General features: G+C 41.8%; 2 protein-coding genes across 6 annotated transcripts in view; one reads left to right on the top strand and one right to left on the bottom strand.

Moving 5' to 3' along the window:
- Positions 1 to 21,115, top strand: part of CMSS1 (cms1 ribosomal small subunit homolog) — a 242,431-nt gene that overhangs the window by 177,455 nt on the left and 43,861 nt on the right. The window contains exon 1 of one of the 4 annotated variants that reach the window (XM_054207565.1): positions 5,823 to 12,051. The exons of the other annotated variants lie outside the window; for them this stretch is intronic. Coding sequence (XP_054063540.1) covers positions 11,961 to 12,051 — 91 coding nt within the window. The 5' untranslated portion in view covers positions 5,823 to 11,960. Of the gene's footprint in view, positions 1 to 5,822; positions 12,052 to 21,115 lie in introns of those variants that run through there. 4 annotated transcript variants of the gene reach the window in all.
- FILIP1L (filamin A interacting protein 1 like) overlaps positions 1 to 21,115 on the bottom strand; it is a 209,744-nt gene that overhangs the window by 175,500 nt on the left and 13,129 nt on the right. The gene's annotated exons all lie outside the window — the stretch shown is intronic.

The following is a 21,115-nucleotide window of genomic DNA, read 5'->3' on the forward strand; positions in this document are numbered from 1 at the left end:
GCAGGCATATTACATACAGCCTCTACTGAGGCTGATGACTTCTGCAGACATTTCTATTGCTGATTTTATTTGGGTCTAGGCTGAAGAGGAAGAAAGTATACAGTGGGCTTCTCACAGTTTAGCGAAGTCACATAGACATCAAACTGAGTCATTTTGGGGAGGTTCCATTACAGCTCGCTTTCCTGATCTCTGTTTGTTCTTTTGGGAGTTTGCTGAGGCCAGTAACTTGGTGAGGGCATGAAGGTTTACCACCTGGGCATGCTCACACTGTTGGGTAGATGTAGACTGGATTGATGCCTGGTGGTTGGCTCTTAGCTCAGAGCTGCTGCAGGCATCTCCAGTGGTTGCGAGGTGGGAGCTATGGAAAGATGCTGCTCTCCTGTCTGCATCCTGAATCTGCACCATGGTTCTCCCCACCCAGCAAGTTCTTTTTTTATCTCTTGGGATCCCCTGTTTTCCTGGGCATTAAAAACACACGTGCAATGCACACATCTTTATTCAGTCATGCTCTATTTAATGCTTGACTCGAAAAAATCTGGGAAATGAAACTCATTGAGTGAAGCTCACGCAGTGAGCAGAAAACACCTACTGTCAGAAGCACTTTTTCCTGTCTCTGATACCATCTCACTTTCACTGTGAACAGCTCTTCTCCAGTGTCGTCTTTTCTCCTCCTCTTTGCGGACAAGGTTCCTGCTGGCTAGCTTTTGTTAGCTGGGAGGTTATGGTATGAGTGTGGATGTGGCTACATGTGGCTTCTTTACCTGGAGAATGAGAGGCAGCAGTAGCAAGTACTGAGCTGTGCTGACTGAGCGCTTTCTGGGCTTGCAAGGGAAACCAGAAGCTTTTCTAAGAAATGAGTAATTCTGTTTTGTTATCTCTATACTTGGTGAATGCAGATAACAGTTTGCCCCTGTGTGCAATGCTTCTGCTTCTGGTGCATCAGCTTCAGAGTTGCTGCTTCTCTTACAGCTATCTGAAAACCTGTCCAACACACATGATGTGGAGTATGTTTACCATCGGTATTGAAAATGGATGCTTTTCTGCTGCTTTCTCCTTGGTGGAAAGCACAAAGGGGTTTTTTTGTGGGTTTTTGGTCGTGGTTTTTTTTTTTTTTAACAGAGTATTTGATAAAATATGTTATTTCAGAATAAAGTGGTTCCTGGTAATGTCTAGACTGGTCAAACATCTTTATAGTTAATAAATTACTCTGTGCTTAAACATCAGCCTTTTGTGAGATTAAACTCAGATCTTTCCGTGTGTATCAGAGACTTTGTTTGAGGCATTTTTTTGGTTCATGATTCGACATTTTTGATTCACTTTAAACTGTCCTCAGAGACTTTTAAAACGTCTCTAACTGTTCCTACTGGGGGCAGAAAGATGCACTCATGGAACCATGTCAGATAAGCTGGAGACTGTATAGTTCAGTGAGTAAGATGCTCGTAATTCCAGCAGATGTGTAAGCACTTACTCGTTCTTCCTTCAGCTGTAACTTTTTTTGAGAATATTTTTTTCCTCTTTTTTCCATGCAAAAGCAAATGCAGTACTTATTTTGGGGTTTGTCTGGTTTTTAATGAAGCTCATTAGCCATCAATATTTTCTCTAAGAAGTTAAGAAATAATATTCAAATTATATGTGTAGATGTAAAGTGCTGCTTTACATTTTTTGTGGGAAAGACTAACTTAGCTGCTTAGAGGAAAAAGTACTAAACTGCCCACAGAATTTGTGATTTCACCTTCTTTGAGAGAACTCTACTGTATGTGATGAATTTTACATTTGATGTATTGTTTTATGATGTTAAAACCTGCTTATAAAGTACCAGGAGTGTGGGAAGGTGGAATACTTTGTAAGAAATACTAAAGGATGTGAATTTTTAATTTTGGAAGAACATTTTCAACATCAGGTGTTTGTGCTAGTGTAGCAAAATGCTCTACCTTAGTATATATATTGAGGAAGTCTAATGTCAGATTCTTTTTGTGTTTTTTAATCAATAAGGTTCCGTAACTAGAAACTAAATTTTGGATTGTACAAAATCAATAGGTAGTTTGCCATTGAATTATGTGTGACTAAGATTTGGCTTACGGTGTTTATGGCGCTTGGGCTAGAATCTTCTCTGTCACACTGGTGGAGCTTCAAAACCATTTGCTGACCACTGGCCGTAGTCCACAGTGGTGAGTTACTGTGTACATAAAAGCTCTCCAAAGGGATTTAGCTTTTGATAAGGAAAGCTTTGGAAAGATTGTCTCTACTAATGGCAAGTCTCAGGCCATCCCATCAGAAGAAGTAAGGCGAGGCATTCCTTATGTAGTTAGCACAGAGATACAGGGAACCTTATAGATCAAAACCAGCTTATTAAGCTTCACCCAAGAATTGCTTAATAGTAAATGCGAAATATGCTTCAAAATTGTTTGCTTTCCCTTTGTGTGGATCAGAAGTGAAATACTAGTTCAGATGCTTCGAGGAAGGAGACGTCTCAGATGTTTCTTCTGGGTCTGCACTACCCGTTTGGACAGGTCTTTGGGGGCAGAACTAGAGGAGGATTCGACTTCTGGTGTTGCTGAAGTGCTAGAACGTCAATGTGCTAGCCAAAGCAAGCAAGTGGTTAATAATTCAGCCCTTCTACTTTTGGCATTAATTATAAGAGGAGAATTGATAGACATGTTAATTATTCTGTTACATTTTTCCCAAAAGTAAAATTCCCGAATTACAGTAATTTCATGGAAGTATTGCAGCAATGCTCTTTAATCAGAGATCTTCATAACAAGAGGATGAAAATGACTATCTGTAGTGGGAATGCATGACAGACCACCAAACATCAAGAAATATCCATAATAGGAATTTTGTTTTATAGTCTTTTTAGTTTGAAGCCAACAGATCTAACAATCCTGTTACACAACATACTTGTGCACTTTGCTAAGTTTTGATCACTAGACTCCCCAAGGAGTTTAAAAGAAAGGAAATAAAAAGCCCCTGACACTAGTTTTCTTGACCTCCTTCCAACCTGCTAGCAGCTCTTGTGATATTTTTATTGTTTAGGGAATAAAATACAAAAGCTGTCTGCCAGGGCATGGGATCCCAGCTATTCTGCAAAAGATAAAAGTTTCTGATTATTTTATAGGAAGCGAATTGCCAGGGCTAAAGGCTGTGAAATTTGCACTTCAGTTTTTTGGAACGCAACTTCGGACGGTTGCCAGTGAAATACTTTAAGAAATGTACTTTACCTAGAATTTTAAGTGAATCTCACAAGGCTTTAAATAACCTATATCATAGCATCACTGTGGTTACACGTGAGGATACTTCATAATGCCGTGTTCAATCTACTACATGACTGGCAGAGCTTCAGAAACACTGTGCTTTGGAAAATCGTGTTAAATATTTTCCCATGCTTCAGTTGACTGTAAGTCTTTACTTTTAAAACACAAAAGAAATTATTATTCACTGTAAGAAAATGTAATTGATCTAACTGCTGTTGGTCCAATTTTAAGGTTTATTGTACTTAGCTGTAAGCGTATGTATTGGTCTCATTTGAAGACTTTGGTTAGGATTTCTTTGCACTAACAGAAAAATTCCTGTAGAAGTCAAAGGCCCAGTAAAGACCCCCAGTAGGCTACCTGAGCTAATAGGATTGAGGTGTGAGAGAGATGTGAATGACCAGGATCAGCTAAAAGATGGGAAAAGCTAGCAGATTCAGGCTGAGAGACTCAGGAGAAAACAAGAACATGATCGGTTTTAAAATAGACTACATAGCAATGCAGAGCAATACAATTTTACAGGCTTGCGAAGACAGGGCTTCCTTTCCTTCTTTGTGGGTGTTCCTCCCATGTCTTCAGCGTTCTTCCTAACAGGATGGCAGTTTACTTCCTTTACAGTATCACAGGTTCATCCTGGAGCCGTTTAACTGGATGAACCAATTAAAATGTCACAGTAGGAAAAATTTTGTGAAATATCACATTATTTGAGCTCTTAAAGCGTAAACAAGATGTTTGCTTACCTGACTCTGTACCCACTTGCCTGCCTTTGAGACCTAGCCCTCCTGGCATGGTGATGCAAGGTGTTGCCAACCTACTAGTTCATTTCTTTAGGTAGCTGATACTTCCTTAGGAATGTAATTTTTTGCTTTTGTGCTTACTTTTCTGCAGCCATGTCCATGCAATGCAACATGAACTTCAGCTACGATGAAGCGGGTCAAAGCTGTGTACTGTCTTTCGCATAAGGGGCTATGTCTCTGGGTCATCTCTGAATACAACATGCGGGGGGCGGGAACCCAAAAAACAATTAGCCTGTAGGCTTTCTTCCCCCCAACTCTTGTGTTTTCATGGCTAATCTTGGTGGTAGATCTCTACAGCTTTTTGCCAAGGAGTGATCGGAGGGTGTTACTGTGAGCTAGCTGTGAAGAACTCCTGTTTACATGTAAAGTGGAAGCCAACTCAAGTCAATCTGCAAAATTTACAGTCTTTTTTTATTGCAAAGGCATCTTAAGGAACTGGAGTTCAAAAGCAAGTTAAAAGTAGAATGAAACAACCTTGTTACCAATAATAGTTAGCTATAGCCAAGGTTACTGTAGCCTGAATATATTTTTCCTTATTTGTAGTTTGAATGAAACAAATGTGCAAACAAGGCTTGGCCTCAAAATTAAGCAAAACCCATCAAACTATATAACTTTGGCAAAGATAAGACGAACATCCATTTTTCGGGTTTTTTTTTTTTTTAGATGTCTTTTAAACTGCTTGCTACATTTTCTTGCTTTGGATTTTCATTTATATTGGATTAAATTTTTCAGTTGGAGGGACTGCCTTACTCCTCTGAATTAAACATAGCATAATGAAACCAAGTCGCTCAGTGCCGATGCACTGGGTAATAGCTGCATTGATGCTTCATTTTTGCATAACTGTAGTCACTTCCTTTGTCAGTGGCTATAGAAAAGTTTAGTCCATCTGTTTCCATTTTGTCTTTGAGATGTCTCATATTCCTAATTACTGCATGATTTGTAACTCTCCCCATTCCTCACCCCCACACCAACCATAAGAAAGTGTCATTTCTGATCTGGGATTAAACTATTGCTTCCTAATGGTTTTATGTACATCCCGACATATCAAAACGGCTGAAGGAATTCTTTAGAGAATCAAGGGCAGGACCTCCTGAATTTCCTTTTAATTTAATAATGTGTGCCCACTTTAGAGCAGTTTCTTTTACTGGACTGTAAAAATATGCCCAAAATGGAGGGGGAGCGGGGAGGGGAGCTATTGAACTGCTCACTAGCTATGCTGAAGTTATTTAAAAAAAAATAAAAATCCAAACCTGTAAATTTTTTGGAGAAAAAATGAACTACAGAACACAGTATAATCTGCCAGAGTATTATACGTATGTATTTGGGAGTGCTGTAACTGTAAACACGTTATGTTGGATTAATGTTAAGGGTCACCCCAGAAGAAAAGCTGCAGGAATTCTATCCCGTAGTGTCCCTGTGCTTGGAGGATCCTGCTGGTACTCTTGATCCTTGACAATATAAGATCATCATGTCATCAGCAATATAAGATCAGCTCATCACAGGAATTTGTCCTAATATGCTGGATAGTCTTTTAAATTTGGTAAGAATCAAACAGCTGCAACTCTAAACTACGCCTGGTAGGGGAAAAATGTACTCTCCGCTATGATGTGTGTTCTCCCTTGATGTGTGTTTATGCTGCCATTGGAGCTGGAGAAGCTTTAGAGCTAGCGGTGTCTACAAAGAGGGATCCTGTGTACCTCCTCCCTCCCTCCCTCCCTTCTGCACATAGGCAGCCAGAGCGGATGGCCCTCGCCCCTGCGTGCTTGGCTGCTCCTCTTGTCTTGGCAAGCCAGAGCTCCTCTGGGATTTGTTGCTCTTCGCTTGAGGTTACTTGCGCCTTTGTAATTTGCATCACTTCATTTGTGAATTTTACCTTTTTTTTTTTTTTTTTTTTTTTTGGCATCTTCTTTGTAGTTTTTAATTGCTGCTCCATTGGAACAGCCCGGTGTCCAACCTCGTGTTTCTCACTTAGCAGAGCTGTAGCCAGATATAAGCTATAAGAGCTCCATTCCTTGCTGAGGAGATGCACCTTCTTGTTCGTGGGTGAAGAGCATAACCCGCTTTAGATGTGGTGTGCCGGGGTTTAGAGCCCAGGGCCAGAGTGCGTTGCCAAGGAATGATCCGAAGCTTCCTTCTCAGCAGGCTGTTTCCGTCTCTTTGACACACAAGCGGTCAGACTGAGCATCTTCACTCACAAAAGAAAACGCAGGATGATGACACTAGCTGATAGTATCTATGTTGTGGCAGGGGATTGCTTCACATGAAGAAATCTGTTTCATCACTGTGGTTTGGCCATTCACAGAAAGTGCCTCTGGTTCATAGTGAACCATGATGACTAATGAGGGGATCCCCACGGGCACCAGTTAGAGCCTTGCAATGGCTCCCTCCTCAGAAGGAGCAGAGCAAAAGCTGTATTTTCCACCTTAGCGACTCATTGGAAGTGAGTAGGGTGGTTTTTTGAAGCCGACTTTATGTTCCCTATAGACCATGCCTCATATCTGCATCTGCCTGCATTCCTAAACCTTCACACCTTAATCTTTTTAAGGTCCATCATACACAGTTGGCACAAGTCAGGGAGGGCTTGTGTTCACTGTGACCATTTTGAAGACTTTGAAGAGGGCTGTGTCAGTGCTTGGAGCCTTGCCATGCTGCAGGTGGCAGCCCATCCAGCTCTGCCCTTTCTCTGTGACTCCGTTGGCCAGCGTGCCTGTGTCCTGCATGTAGGCTGGCCTGTTTGCAGTCCCAAAGACACTATATTCTTGGTAAACCACTGTCCTGCAGCCTGTTTTAAATTCCTGTTCTCGGCTAGTCTCATTCACTGTCCTCAGGGGACAGCTTGTGGGGAAGGAATAGACTTGTTCCTGGAGCCCCTGCAAGACATGGTTATAGAACCAAGGTTATTGGTTTTCCAGAGGTAGATCCCTGTCACCCAGGGTCCTACATTCATATCTGGAACTTTAGACGGGTGCCTCTTTAATCTGGAAGGTGTTTGTTTTGAGGTCACTTCAGCCCCATGTCTAAAAAGATATTTTTCTGAATCTGTGGTATACTGTGTGTTTCTGTGCTAATACACACAGAATCACAGAATGGTTCACATTAGAAGGGACCTTAAAGATCACATAGTTCCAACCCCCCTACCCTGGGCAGGGACACCTCCCACTAGACCAGGCTGCTCAGAGCCCCATCCAGCCTGGCCTTGAACACTTCCAGGGATGCAGAAACATAGCATAAACTGAGCTCTTTACATCTATAACTATGGGTTATAGTTAAGTTTCTGAATGATCTGGTGACGCTTTCTGAGAGGAATGGGATAAGTCTGTGTCACCTTTATTGGATCTTGAAAGTCCTCACACAAAAATAAATGAGTGCAAGACTGCCTGCTCCCTACTGGTTTGCAGAGGATTAGGTTTTTGATGGGCTAGCCTTTCTGCTAAAAAGAAAATCTGAAGAGGCTGAGACTTTAATTACTGACCAGCTCTCTCAGTGCCGTGTCCCTGGTACGCAGACATTTTCCTGGTTGCAGCATTTCTTGTGGACTAACTTCCTTTCAGTGCCTGTCAAGTTTCATGTCAGGTCAGGAAATGAAGCTGCTGTCTTTTGCTTCATTCCCTTCTTCTCAGGTCTTTCCATCCTTGCCTGAAGAGCTTGCACGCTGCCAGTAGGCTTTTTTCTCCACCAACCCCCAAGCGGGTAAAGCTGTAGGAGAATGCATTCCTGTGCATTAAAAAGGGCCTTATATACCACTTGCTCAGCTTGGAGGTGATCACATAGTGTGGCGGATTGTCATTTGTACATCGCTACTAGTGTGCTGGGGTAGAGCTGTTGGTGGGGGCTGGGGTTTGTTACTTCTATGAATGCAGGTAACCTCCAGTAGTATCTCTAAATGAATATTCCTGGTCCTAAGGTCTGCAGCGCAGCTAACGAGATCCACCTCTCCGCTAAGCACTGTTGAAAAGGATGCCAGGTGGGATTTGGTTCTTGCTGCAGAATGGCTCTGCAGTCACTGTGCTGCTGGAGAATTGGATGCCCTATTTTGGGTGAGCTGGGCAGGGGAATGACATACTGATGAGGTCCTTCATAACATTACCATGCAGGTGAACAGTCATTTAGAGAAGAAAGGAACATTATTCTCCAGTAACTGGAGTTCGTTCTCGTTAGGCATGAACACAACCAACATTCCTGTCTCTTTGCCCCCGGGATCACAGTAGGAAAATTATGGGATTGCACATTTTAGAGAAACAAGCGTGATCCACTGGTTCTTTTAATCACATGCCCATAGCGCAGAAGGCAGCCTGAAGATGCTGGTGCTGCCGGTCCTCACAGGAACCGGGCCTGAGTGACTGTTCCAATGCACAGCCATGGCATGAGAAGTATTAAGGCCACACGTTACAAGGAGGTCCTTAGTCATGAGGCAGTAACCATTTATTATTCTTCTTTAAATTAAGATAAAAAATGTGAACTATCTCTTCTTTGATTGCCAGCACAGACAAATCAAAATGTAGGTTGCATTAACTGGCTGAGGTAAACAGTTGGCCTGACCTGTACTGATGTTGTTTGTTAAGATATGTCAGCTCCCCATTTTTCCTCTGGCAAAATAAGCTTTAAGTAGTTTTTTCATATAGCTACCTTCAAGTTACCTTTTCTGTCTCTCTCCTATGTACATCTAGTCTCTTTTTTTCTTCTTTTTTTCTTTTTTTTTTTTTTTTTAGCACCTCATCTTAAGAAAAGTGGGGAGGGGAGGAGAAAAGAGAAAACTACATTTGCTCACAGTCCTGATGACTGTGCTATTTTTCTTTCCTCTAATTAGTTTAGGACCAAACGTAGGAGAGCAGCTCTGGGAAAGGTCAGTGATGGCATCATGCAGGGAGCTAAAACTTGTGTAGCAATGCTGTAAAATATATTGAAGAAAACACAGAAAAGACTAATTTCTTGATTTTTCTATCCAAAAGTGGGGATAACAGTGTTTTCTTAGTCTATGGGATTGGCTGTGATCACTAATGCTTGGTGATTAACTTGTGTGGGGAATAGACGATAGAGGGGCCTTTGGATCCTTCTCTGAAAATGCATAATTTTGAGCTATTTTGCATCTGGAAGCAAGAAAGTTCCAAATTTTGAGGTCAACTGTATTAACAAACCTCTGCAGATATATTTTTAGTTCACCAACTGAAAGTCAGATTTGGCTGGTGAAGAACGTGTTTCCTTCTGCTAAGTATGTTAGCTGATACTTTATTACAAAATGAAGTGTTTTGTTTCCCATTTTTCTTGCAACTGGCAAAGTGTAAAACTTCCAGTTTGTACTTGGCCTGGGAAAAGACTTCCCCCTGCTTTCCCCTCAAATTCTTGTATGTAGTTTGTCAGTAGCTTTATGGTGTTGTGGAAAAGTCACTGTTCTTGTGAAGAAAATGGAAAAATTGCTAATTCTTGTGTAGATTCAAAGTTGCAGATGTTTGCTATTGTCTTCTCAAGAATGAAGTTTAATTGTTATATGCTACTAAGACTTTAAGATCGTCAAGGGAACATTATCTCACTGTAAAAATAATTGAAACCTCCTTTCAGGATAATGCACGTGTAGCTAATATAGACATTGGCCACAGACGTTGCATCTGGGGATTTTAAGATTTAAGGTATTTCTTGAGTGCCGTGTTGTGATCTCATGTCAGTGGGTATAATTCCATTGACTTCAGTTGAATTTGTTCTGTTCTCATCTATGAGATCACAGTCCCTAAAACCTAATTGCTAATATTTTTGTCATGTTTTATGCCTGTCTCCTTAGGACATGGGAACATATGAATAGAACAACTTTTTAGTACGCTGAGTTTTCAGAATGCTGCTTTGAGCTGGAATTATTTCAGTTCTATGTAGAATTATAAATCCAGGGGGACAGAGCAGGAGGCTGGCCTTGGGATGCGCTGGGGTTTGTGTCTGCTCTTTTGCAGAAACTAATGTGGATGCTTATGTTTTGTAAGGTGTGAGCTTGGAGCTGAGAGGTTCTCAGTGCCCTCGTGGTGTACCTGCCACCATTGCGATTTTGTGTCCTATCAGCATTTTGATAGAATTCCAGATTTTTGTGAACCAAGTGGTCCAGGCACCAGGAGAATACCCCGATCACAGTGTAGCTTAGCTACATCAAGAAAATTCTTTCTTTTTAGTTGGGTGTGAGACTTTGGCCACATGAGATGGGACTGATCAAAAGATGTTTACCTTCCTGTGGTCCTAAAAACTGTGGCTTTTTAGTGCTGAAAAACCAAAAAGGTTTTTTTGCTAGAAGCTGATATCTTTTGTGAAAGTAATTGCAAGTCCAGTCTTTTGGATTTGTGGTTGATCAGTGTAATAAAAAAGTATATGCCACTCTGAGTTCTTCTGATAAAAGACACTGTATAAACACTGAGTATTGTACTTTTAAAATTATTTCTTCCTCGTTTTTTAATTCACCTTTAAGGGAAGAAAAAACAAAAATGTTGAGCTCAGAGTATTTAGTGAGTATCCAGTCTTCCTCAGCTGCTCAGAGCAGCTTGCAACTTAGTGGAAAAAAAATAAAAGGTTTAGGGAAAGTCACTCTAAACCCGTTTAACCCAAGTGAAAAAAAAAAGCCCACTAGTATAGCCCAAAAGTATTTTCCCTGAAATAATCGTTCCGTGATGTTCTTCTACTTCAGTGTAATTGTTCTGGTTTTACTTCATCCTAAGACTAATTGTTAGGACAGCCAAAAATAAGAGTGATGGTCCGTTTTTTTTATGTGCTAGTTAGTGTGAAATTGGTGGGTTTTCCAGCAGTCAAGGTGACAGGGAACCAATACAGGACTTATATTGTTTCTGTTATGAATTGTCAGTGTGGTCCTCATGAGCTCGTCATGGAGTATACAAAATTAGAATGATGCCATATGCCTCCAACTATGGGTCCTAATGCTGCCTGTGTTTTAAAGTGTACAGATACTTGTCCCTGAGGTCATCACAGTAGAAAAAAGTTAAGAAATTTGAATATAAGATCACAGCTTCCTGCAACAATATGCATCGAATTCTAGGCCCATCGTATGTTTGTTCTGATTTTTTCTGTATTGTTGATGTTTCTCAAACCTTTTAATTTTCTGATGGATTTCCCCTGAAAGTCTGTGGCATGTGAGAACAGGAGGATAATCTTCGGTATTAGAGGATGTTTAGAGTGCATACTTTAAAGATATAGAGTCGATTTCTTCCATGTGTAGAGGGAGAAACCCAGGGGTGAGGCTCGTCTGCATGGGACAGACCTCAAAGTGGACAAAAGCAGAAATGCTTGACAGCTCATGCAGCTTGCACTCAGCAGAGCGTGTTAGTAGGATGGGGAGGGTTTTCAGAAGTACTCATATGTAACTTGATTTTCTTCCCACTGAAGTGGATTGTTTGTTTTGGAGGTTTTTGTTGTTGTTTTTTCTACTCACTTCTCTGGGAGTAGAGCTGGACTGAACCAAGTGCTTCTGTAATTCTTGTTTTTTCTAATGTAGTGACCATGTTTCTTGAATAGCATTGGAAAGCTATGTCTGCAGTTCTGTCTATACCTTCACAAGTGTGCACATGTGCGTATGCTACAAGTGTGGATTTTGCCATGACCTGCTCCATCTGTGTTCCCTTACAGGATCTAAGTACCGCTTTAACCCTAGCATGATTTGTATGTGGGGTTTGTGTTTTCAATTTCTTTGAATAATAAATGTGTTTAATTCCTGCTAAACATTGTTTACTTCCTGACTATGAATGGTAAAACCTCAATGTCTGTTTTTCATATAATGCTTTCAGGAACCTCATGTGGTCCTAATGGTGTGCCCTAGGGAACAGCTTATGAGGTCAGCCCTGCTGCTTACTTATCTTGGGATTCAGCCCTTCCGCCCTTGTTCTTCAATAGTAACATTCTTGGTTCAAAGCCACTATTGAAAGATGGAGATAGCATGGAGAACTCATATGGTTCACCTGGAGCTGGTGATGTTGCAGCGTGGGGAAGGCGTTACAGGCAGCCGTGCCCCTCTTGGGGGGCATATGGTAACTTTTTATGCCCTGTATTTTCTCCTTTGATGAGGATCAGATGGAATTTCAGACACCTCTGGCGGGTTACATATTAACATGTATCTTGGTCCTTCATCAATAGCATCGTAACGCAGCTGAAGGGTAAGACATGCAGTACTTTGAAGAGCATAGTGGCACAGTAAGCTGCAAGTGAAAAGGGCACTCGGCCACCCTTTAAAATGATTGCTTATGTTTATATGCAAGATCTGCCATGCTTTTTCTGATAGGTAACTTTTTAAAATCTTTCTTACGTGCTGACTTCATTGTTCTCTTATTTATTGCACATCTTAACTATATTTTAAAAGAATTTGAGCCGATGCCAGAAACAACATATCTGAGCAGCCTTGATGCAACTTAGGTAACTTCAGGCTTGAGATCATTTGAGAAATGTTGCTTTGGGGACTAAAGTCTTAAATGTTATCCCAGCAGGAGGTTCTTTAGAGATTTCAAGAAGAGTATTGTGCTAGTAATTCCCTAGAGTTGAGTGCAATAGCATTTGTGTTACCTGCTTTATAAACTCAGGGATTAAATGTAGTGGTTTTTTGGAATGAGTATATTGGGGTTGGAATAGGGGGAAGAACCTGAGATGGCGGTTAAGGTTTTGCAAAATGTTGATTCGACATAATACTGAGTTATAGATTGCTTAAATTACATTGTCACTAGGAGAATGTGTTCTGACTCTATTTGCAATTAAAAATAGTAACAGGAATAAAAAAAACCACTGAAGTATTTTTCAGCTAATCCCCATATTTGTGCTCCCTTTTTTTTTTTTCTCTTGAATACTTTTGTTATTGCTATTGGCAACTTTCAGATACTAGTTGGAAGGAAATAACTGACTTTGTTTTGGAAGTGACACTGTGCAATGTCTTGTCTTAAGATAACAGAGTCCTTCAGTGCTGGCAGAGCTTTTTGTTTCTTGGCATACCTATTAAAACCAGTCATCCCTCCAAAAGCTTTACTCTTAAATGGGGTGGTTAAAAGATTTGCTCCTAATCTAGATGAGTAAGTAGGAGCCTTGCTCTGAACAAGTGTCATCCGCAGCTCCCTCCATCCAGCCAGCTGTAAATGCCATGGGTACCTCTCAAAGCACCTGGCCTTTCTGGATGGGCAAGTCAAATTAATTGTTTTCCTGTGTCCTGTTGGCTGCACGGTTTCTGTGCCACTGCCTCACAGCGTCACCTCGCCCTGGACCTGAGGCCTTTGAACTTTTTCATTCCCCTTACCCACTGAAGATCTGAGAAATTTGATGCTGTTAGGTTTTGTTCAGGCAATAATACAGGAGTTCTTCTGAGCAGAGCTAGTGTTATCAACCTACAATATCAATGCCTAATGCTGTAATTGTGTGCTTTGTAGTCTGTTACTGAAGTTCTGAGATGTTGGACCATCCATTTCTACTGTCATATTTTTAAAGCAAAGAAGATGCAGAGGGAATCAGAAGACACAGGGGGAAAAAAAGCATTCTTTTTCGAGGATAAAATATTGGAAGGGCTGTTGGCTTTTTTCTTTTTTTTTTTTTTTTTATTTATACTGATTTTTATACTTGTGAGGTTCTACCTTGTTGCAAAAAAGAAGCCCCAGGGAGCTTGAGCACAATAGGTAATTAAAAAAAAAAGATGAGAAAGTCTAATATACCATGAAGAAACACTTCAACGTACAGAAAATATCTAATGTGACATTCCCGCACAGTGTTCAGCATAGTCCAGTCTGCTGGTAGAATGTTTTCATCATCCATGTGTTGCTGTCGCTTCAGCTTGTTAATGTCTGTTGCACAGTGGGATAAGGCGGAGGTGGCAATTGGTGTGTTTGGATTGACTGTGGTAATGAAAAACATGTCCTGAACACTTCTTTTAGAGTGTCGCTGTTGTGTTGTGTTTGGCTGCCAGCAAGTTTGCTCATCAGAGTCAGGTAACGTGTAAATGACATCAGCTCCTTCGGCGTTTTCCCCTGAAGGGAATGGCCGAGCCTTTCAGGCAGCCCCAGCCGCGACACCCCTGGCTGCACATTGGCTCCAGTAAGGCACCATTCGGAGGAGGTTGGCGGACTCTGCAGTCAGGATCATGGTGTAATTTAGGTAGGAATGATAATCTTCCTCACTCCAAAAAGCGCAAGTGCAGTTGAGTCCGCTGGTTAAGCCAAAAATCCATTGCGCTCTGTGCTGATTCACAGCGGGAGCTGACATGAAGTATCAAGGAGGGATTAGTGTGTGCAGCGTGCTGTTGTTAAAGGCTGTGGTTAAGGGCTTGTGCCACTTGGTCAGACCACGACGTGAAATTGCGGTGAGTGTTGAGTTGCTAATGTCTCCTCAGGTTACTCAACTTGGGTTTGCGTGCGAGCAGAGCAAGGTGGCTGATTGGCAGGCTGGCTGCATGGCCGGGGATTAGAGAGCCTTGCTGAGGAGCAGGCCTGAAATATCGCCCCTTCCACTGCCTCGCTAACAAGCACAGCTACACGGGGCCTTACTGAGAAGGGAGAACCGGCCTGGATTTAAACTGATGTTTTAACAATATTTTGCTACTTCTTTTCTTCCACGTAGATTCCCATGTTCTGGTGAGCTAACCAGGCTCTCCTGGGCAAAGAGGGGTTTAAGTGTTTTGTTGAGCTTCCCACCTGGGAGCCTCACATTGCTGTGCAGGAGTGTATGAATGGAGGAGGATTTTTTTAGAAAAAGATATGTTGCAGCCTGTGCATTTCTCTATGCTAAACTCCATTCTTTTCAAGTTCTCTGTATTATTGGGGAGAAATGTTCTCCCATCCGCTTGCCTCACACGAGTGTCTTTCGGGCACACTTCATTTTACATCAGGGATCTGGCTTGCTCAGGAGGCCCCTCTCGCCTGTATTCACTGCCAGTATCGTGACCCAGCCCTGCCAGAAGAACTTTGCTGGAATAGTTTGCCTATTACGTGCCACAGAAAAGGCGCACAGTGCCTGTTTTGGTAGTGGCAGGCAGGCCCAAAGCCTGGCATGGAAAGAAATGCATGTTCATCTCATTCCTAAAATGAGAAGTGGCTGTAGACTTCGGGAGTGTGAAAGCAAAAGAAATCCAGTGCAAAAAGATTAAACTGAGGTCCTTGCCTGATTTTTCTATTACAAGTTTCAGAGAGGTGTAGGAACTGTTGTGTTTTGGTCCTTTCTCTACACTTCAGACACCAGATCTTTGTCCTTGTTGTGGGTTATCCGCAGATGAATTCAAGCCATTCAGACTGTGCTTAAATAACCAGATCAAAACATTGTGGGAGGTTATGGTGTGAAGAAGCTGCTCCTAAAGCTTTTTCTTATGCTGGAGTCTTTGAGGAGGGAAGTACGCATTTGTGTTAGGTTATCATCATCAAGTATCTGAACTCCCTCTCCCTGTTGTTGGCTCTCAAATACTTTATTATTGCCAACTCACTGACCTCTCCTACGCTGATTGCGCAAGATCAGGTTGAAGGTCTGTCATGTCATCACCTGAGAAACTAGAAAATAAATTTAATAAATCCCATTAAAGTATTTATAGATACTGAGTCATAGGGACTGGAGTAGATATGTATTTTTTTAAAACATTTAAAAAAAAAAAAAGTGATGTAAGAATTATACCAGTATTGGTAATTTCTACTTGTGAAAAACAGCATTTGGAGTTTCACAGGGAGGAAGAAAGGAAGCTATCTGTGGGGTGGAGAGAGGGTGGTGGTATTAGGTACCTAGACATGATGCAGGTGAGGTAGGTGGACAGAGTTGTAGGGAGTCCACAGCGCTCCTGCCGTACTGTGTTCAATGTCTGGGAGGGTGAAGGTTCAAGAGAAAGCGTGCCAAAGCTCAGTTCTCACTAACCAGTGAGGCCCTCTGGTCTGAGTCTCCTGTCCTCTGTAGTGTGCTGCCTGTATCCCAAGGGCTGTCTTATGTTGTTAACAGCCTGGTTCACGGAGGAGTATTGCTGTGGCAGGCAATGTGATATGTGCCAGGCCAGGCCTGAACTCCTCGAGGGACGGAAGAGCTGTGGTCTGTCACAACTCTCTTAGCCTGGAAGTTCATGCGTCCTTTTGTACTGAGGCTACATCCTTGTATAGTAAACTGCCGGTGGGAAATAGCCTCCCCTTGCATTATTATGCCAATGTGGAAGTTTTCTTTTGCATGATAAGGTTTGTTCAAGCACTGTCTTCCTGCTGTGGTTTTTGCTGGCTGAAAAGGTCACTGCCTGCTTCCCACAGGCGCCTGCAGATCTGCCAGGTGAGTGGCTTGTGTTTGCTCTGTGGCTGCCTTGAATCGTCATGAGCAGGGTTAGTTGTAAACAGCATGACTAATGGGTCGTTGCCAGGTTGGTTTGTTGCGGCTGAACCCGGCACAGGCAACTAAGGGGCAGGACTTGAACAAAGGTGATAATGGGGGTCAGGCTTCCCCTTTCCCCCTTTACTTAAGCAGCCACGGCCAGTGCTGGTTGGGGATGTGTGGTCAAAATATTCATAATTGTTATCTCTGCTCTGGTATACAGGCCTTGAGAAAATAAACTTGGCTATCCCAAAACACATAGAATTGCTGAGATTGGAAGGGACCTTTCAGATCTAGTTCAACCATCAACCTAACTCTGACAAAAACCATCACTAATCTAAACTGTATCTCTAACCCTGATGCTTCTTTCAGAATGGATGCTTTTCTGTATTTGAAAGTATAAGCATGCAAAGACAGGCTTAGAAACAAACAGGATCCCTTGCCACACCCTGTCACTGGCTTTTTTTCTTCTTAATTTGGAAAATACAAAATCTGCTTTTATAAAGTTCCTTTATGTGCTAGCAAACATGTGTGTCACCCACCAGTTTGCTCCCTCCTGTTCCAGTGCTGGGAAAGATTTCTTAGAAGAAAGAATGAAATAAATCATTCAAATGACTATGTTTTACAGTGCCTGCCTAGCCAGACACTAGTAGTTTTCTGAGCAGTGGGGCTGAACATGACTACTTTCCTATAAATTTGTGTGCAGTGGTTGACTGTGAGTCTCAACTGAAACTTTTTCCCATGGTTGAGGAATCTGTTGGGATTCTCCCCTCTCTCTGGGATTGCACATGCCGGTCTCGCCTTCCACAAGGATAATTATAGAATCGCCTCCCTGCCTGTTTTCACAAAACTTGTAAGAACTTGCAAGAATTTGCTTTCTCCAACCCTTTGTCAAACCTTGATGTAGCGACTGTGCACTGAGACAAAAATTCTGGGACCAGCACACAGACATAAACATATACACACAGATACTGTGGTCATATATAAGCCCTGTTTCCCAAAGAAGCAAAGCAAAGGGGGTGGGCAGTGGGAACCACATTCTGGGCTCTGTGTGGGACAAGGAGTCGCTGACAGTGACCTGAGAAACAGGGATCTTGCACATGCAGGGCAAGGAGTAGGAGGAGTACAGCAGCTTCTCTTTCCCTGCCTGTTTGAGCTTCCCTGCCTGTGTGCCACTAACTCTACAGGGGATGCTCGATAGCTTGCTTTCTCTTTTTTTGTGAGTCTAGCTTGTCACTCAAACTTAACCTTGTGGACTTCAGCACAGTGGGCACTTGTATGAGTAGTAAGGGGAGGGGATGGATTTGTCCTGTATAACCACACAGTTTTCAGAAGTAAGAAATAAGGTAATATTTCTAGTAACCATAAGAGAAATATGGTAACTGCAAGCATAAAGGCCTGGGATTTTAATTGAACTAAGACTGTTCAAAGGTATGAGTCCCCCACTCCAGTGGTAATTCACTCCGTGATAATGACAAGCAGTTACATGTAAGACTTCCCAAGTTCTTGCATAATCAGCGTGTGAAAAATAAGTAGATGTAGAGACGCATACAATAAAAAAGCAGAAAAGCCGCACGTGAGCTTATTGATGTTTTACCATGTCAGTGAGATTTGCATACTGTTTCTGGCTTTGCTGTTAACTCGGTGTGTGAGATTGGAGGAAAATCATCTTATATCCTTATGAGTCAGGAGTGGTAGTGCAGTGGCGTTTCCCAGAAACAGACTGTCTTCCAGCACAATGGCCTGTGTCACCCTGTTAAGAAACTGCATGTCAGGGTCTGAAACAGAGCTCAAGTTTACAGGAGGGCGTTAGACGGCATTCACCTTGAGCATGGGGTCTGCTTTCATGGGTGATACTCAGGTGTATGGCAGTTCTAGGAAGAGAGGTTTGTGGGTGTGGTGATAAATTGCTCTGCTATTTACCGACAGACTCGCCTCCTTTTGTGGAAATGGACTTTAAAGGGGGCCCATATAATCATGTTAGCAACTGCTGTAGCTGAGAGCAAGCAATAGTGTCCCTTCCCACATCTTCAGCTGCTCAAAAGTTGTTGTGAGAAATTCCACGTCTGAGGCTAAAATTTCCCTACATGTACCAGCATTTATTTATTTTTGGCTGTCCTGAGAATAGAAGGTTTCAGCCACACTTCAATAATGAGAACAGAATGAAATGAGATTTTCTTTGTCCCCAGAAATGTTGGTTTTAAACATCCTTTCAGCTGAGTGGATGAAATTGGAAAACGGGATATGACAGTGGTGCTCCAGAATTCTCCGGGGGGCTTTGGGCTTGACTTCATGGTTTCATGCAGTTTTTTGTGGCTGATATGGAGCCTATGAAGCAGACTTTTCCAGTTCATTTTTTTTCTGAAGCACACTACTAAGGAAAGATTTACTACAGAAGCATCTGCAACTAATTTAGCAGAGTAGCCCAATGAAGTATATTGCTGCAAATTGGTATGGAGACCTGGCATGGTTGGTGGCGAGGCCAGGGAAGATGGTCTTTAGCATGGCTGTTGAAATCAGGAGGTACGTCAGTCCCTCTTGTGCTCTTGCTGAACTGAAGCAGAGGCAGCACTTTACTAAAGAGTTGTCCTGTGGTCTGAGATGGAAGATCGTTTCTCAACAGCGAGGTGTTGTTTCTCCTTCTGCTTTTCCTTGACCCCCCTAGGAAGTTCTTCGATCAAGGAAAGAGGACTAGAGTGGAGCAGAGTATTTTGCCCACCACACTTAATGCTGAGGTGACAGCTGAGCCCTCAGTGCTTTCCTCAAGTGGGCAATTAGAAAAGGTTGTCTAGTAAAAGTCTTATCCAAACTAGTGAGAAGAAGAGAGTGCAGAGAGTAGCTGATGTCTGAGGAGAAGTGTGGGTGTTCTTAAAGTCTTTCCAAGAAAAGACCTGGCCACTGTTGCTGCTCTGACCTTTCTGATTATCTCACTCCTCTTTTGCTAGCTCACGTTTGAGTAGTGGGATATGACCCCTCTTGCATTACCCCGTCTCATTTCACAGTTCGCAGTTCAACATATGTCTTTTTCTTTCCTTAGTTTTTGTCATGTTGTTTTAAAAAAAAAAAACAACAACAAAATTATTTGATGGCACCACATGGGCAGAAAAATGTCTGGAGGATCACATCATTGAGTCTACACAATGCCTGGACCTAAGCCATTCTTTGAGTTCATTGCTTACATGACCTCTAAATATTTATTTTTGAAATGGGTTTACAAATTGCTGTGATTGATTAAAAGACTCCTGAAAGATGTGTATTCTTCTAAACACATGCTGAATGGTGGTTGACCAAAACAAAACAACAAAAAAAGCAAATAACTTGTTTAATTTTCCGTGAAGTAACAGATCTCTACAAAACTGAATGTTGTTTTATTCTTTAAATCTTGTGACCGGTGTCTGAACAGCCAATGCATATTCAGGATGACATTAACCTTTGCAGCAGTTCTGTACGCTTTTATCAACATTTCTAACATGAGAGATATGACCGTAATTTTCTTTTAACAGCCAAGTTGGGGCGGGGGTGGGGGGTAATTTGTTATGTTTTTTAATGTACTCCCCTTGTGCTTTTGCTTGGACAAATACTGTGCCTAATGTAATTAAAATCAAACTCTCTCTATTAGTGTATATTTAAATTGATTTGTCCTGTATAAACAGGCAGATCCTGGCTCCAACTCTCTACTTTAATATGTGAGACGTGACACTCTTAAGACCACTGGGTAACTGGAAATCAGGTAATGGAGGAAACTAATTGTCATTGCCTTGTGATGAAAGCTTAGTGAACGTATCTTAATAGAAATACACACTCTACAATAGAAATGCAGACTCTAAGGGTTAAACCCAGATACGAGTGCAGGGAAGCCTATAGCTAACTCGATGAGAGATAGATGCTTATCTTGTCTTCCTCTGCAACGATGATAAACGGGATTATTTCAGATCTAGTCAAACACCCTCGTACATACTTATGAGTAGGTTTGCCTGGCGGATGAATAAGTGTGCCTGGTGGAACTTGGGTATGGATGTGTAGTATGTTTCAGCCTTCTACTGGGAAATCTTTATTTTTTCAAGTACTTTATACTCGGGATTAAGCCCGGGACTTCATGCTGCAAAACTATCAAGCTACTCCAAGAGGCATAAAGAGCCCTGTCAAACAGCTCTGAGGCTATCACAGGTTTAAGGCAATTTTTATTTGCCATGCCTGAAGCTATGTGGTAAATATGGCAATGTAAAAAGCACAGTACTTGAGGAGGTAAATGGCTTAATCTCCTATCTTGCTTTCTAAACAGTACCTGAAAGAACAGAGGACTTGCTTTGCCAAAAACAAACTTTAGAAAATAAAAGTAATGATGTCATCTTGTTTTGGTGGTGTAAATGAGTGAGAGTAATGCTATTCAGCCATAGTGTTTCATTATAATTACTGATTTTAAAAAAAAATAACAAAATCTCGGGAGCATGTTATTACGCTAACATGCTTCAAATTCAACTTTCATCAGAGAGCCCAGCTGTGTAAAATGAGCTGTATCTTTGAAGTTAATACTCACTTACCACACGATGCCTCCCCACACAAAGGCAATAACGTCTGTATTATGAGGCATTTCTGCTGCTTTAATCATCACCTACTGCACTCTTACTGGTAGTCAATGATTAATTCTAGAGATTAATGACACAAACTTGGATTTATTAGTGCTGTAAACCTGTGGGAAATAGTGAGCAGAATTAGTGTATTTTCCATAATAACAAATAATGTAGCTTTATGAGACCTGAACATGGTGTGTCGACTTCTACAGTGAAAAAGACTGCG

Source organism: Rissa tridactyla, chromosome 1, assembly GCF_028500815.1.
Source record: "Rissa tridactyla isolate bRisTri1 chromosome 1, bRisTri1.patW.cur.20221130, whole genome shotgun sequence".
Lineage (NCBI taxonomy): Eukaryota > Metazoa > Chordata > Aves > Charadriiformes > Laridae > Rissa > Rissa tridactyla.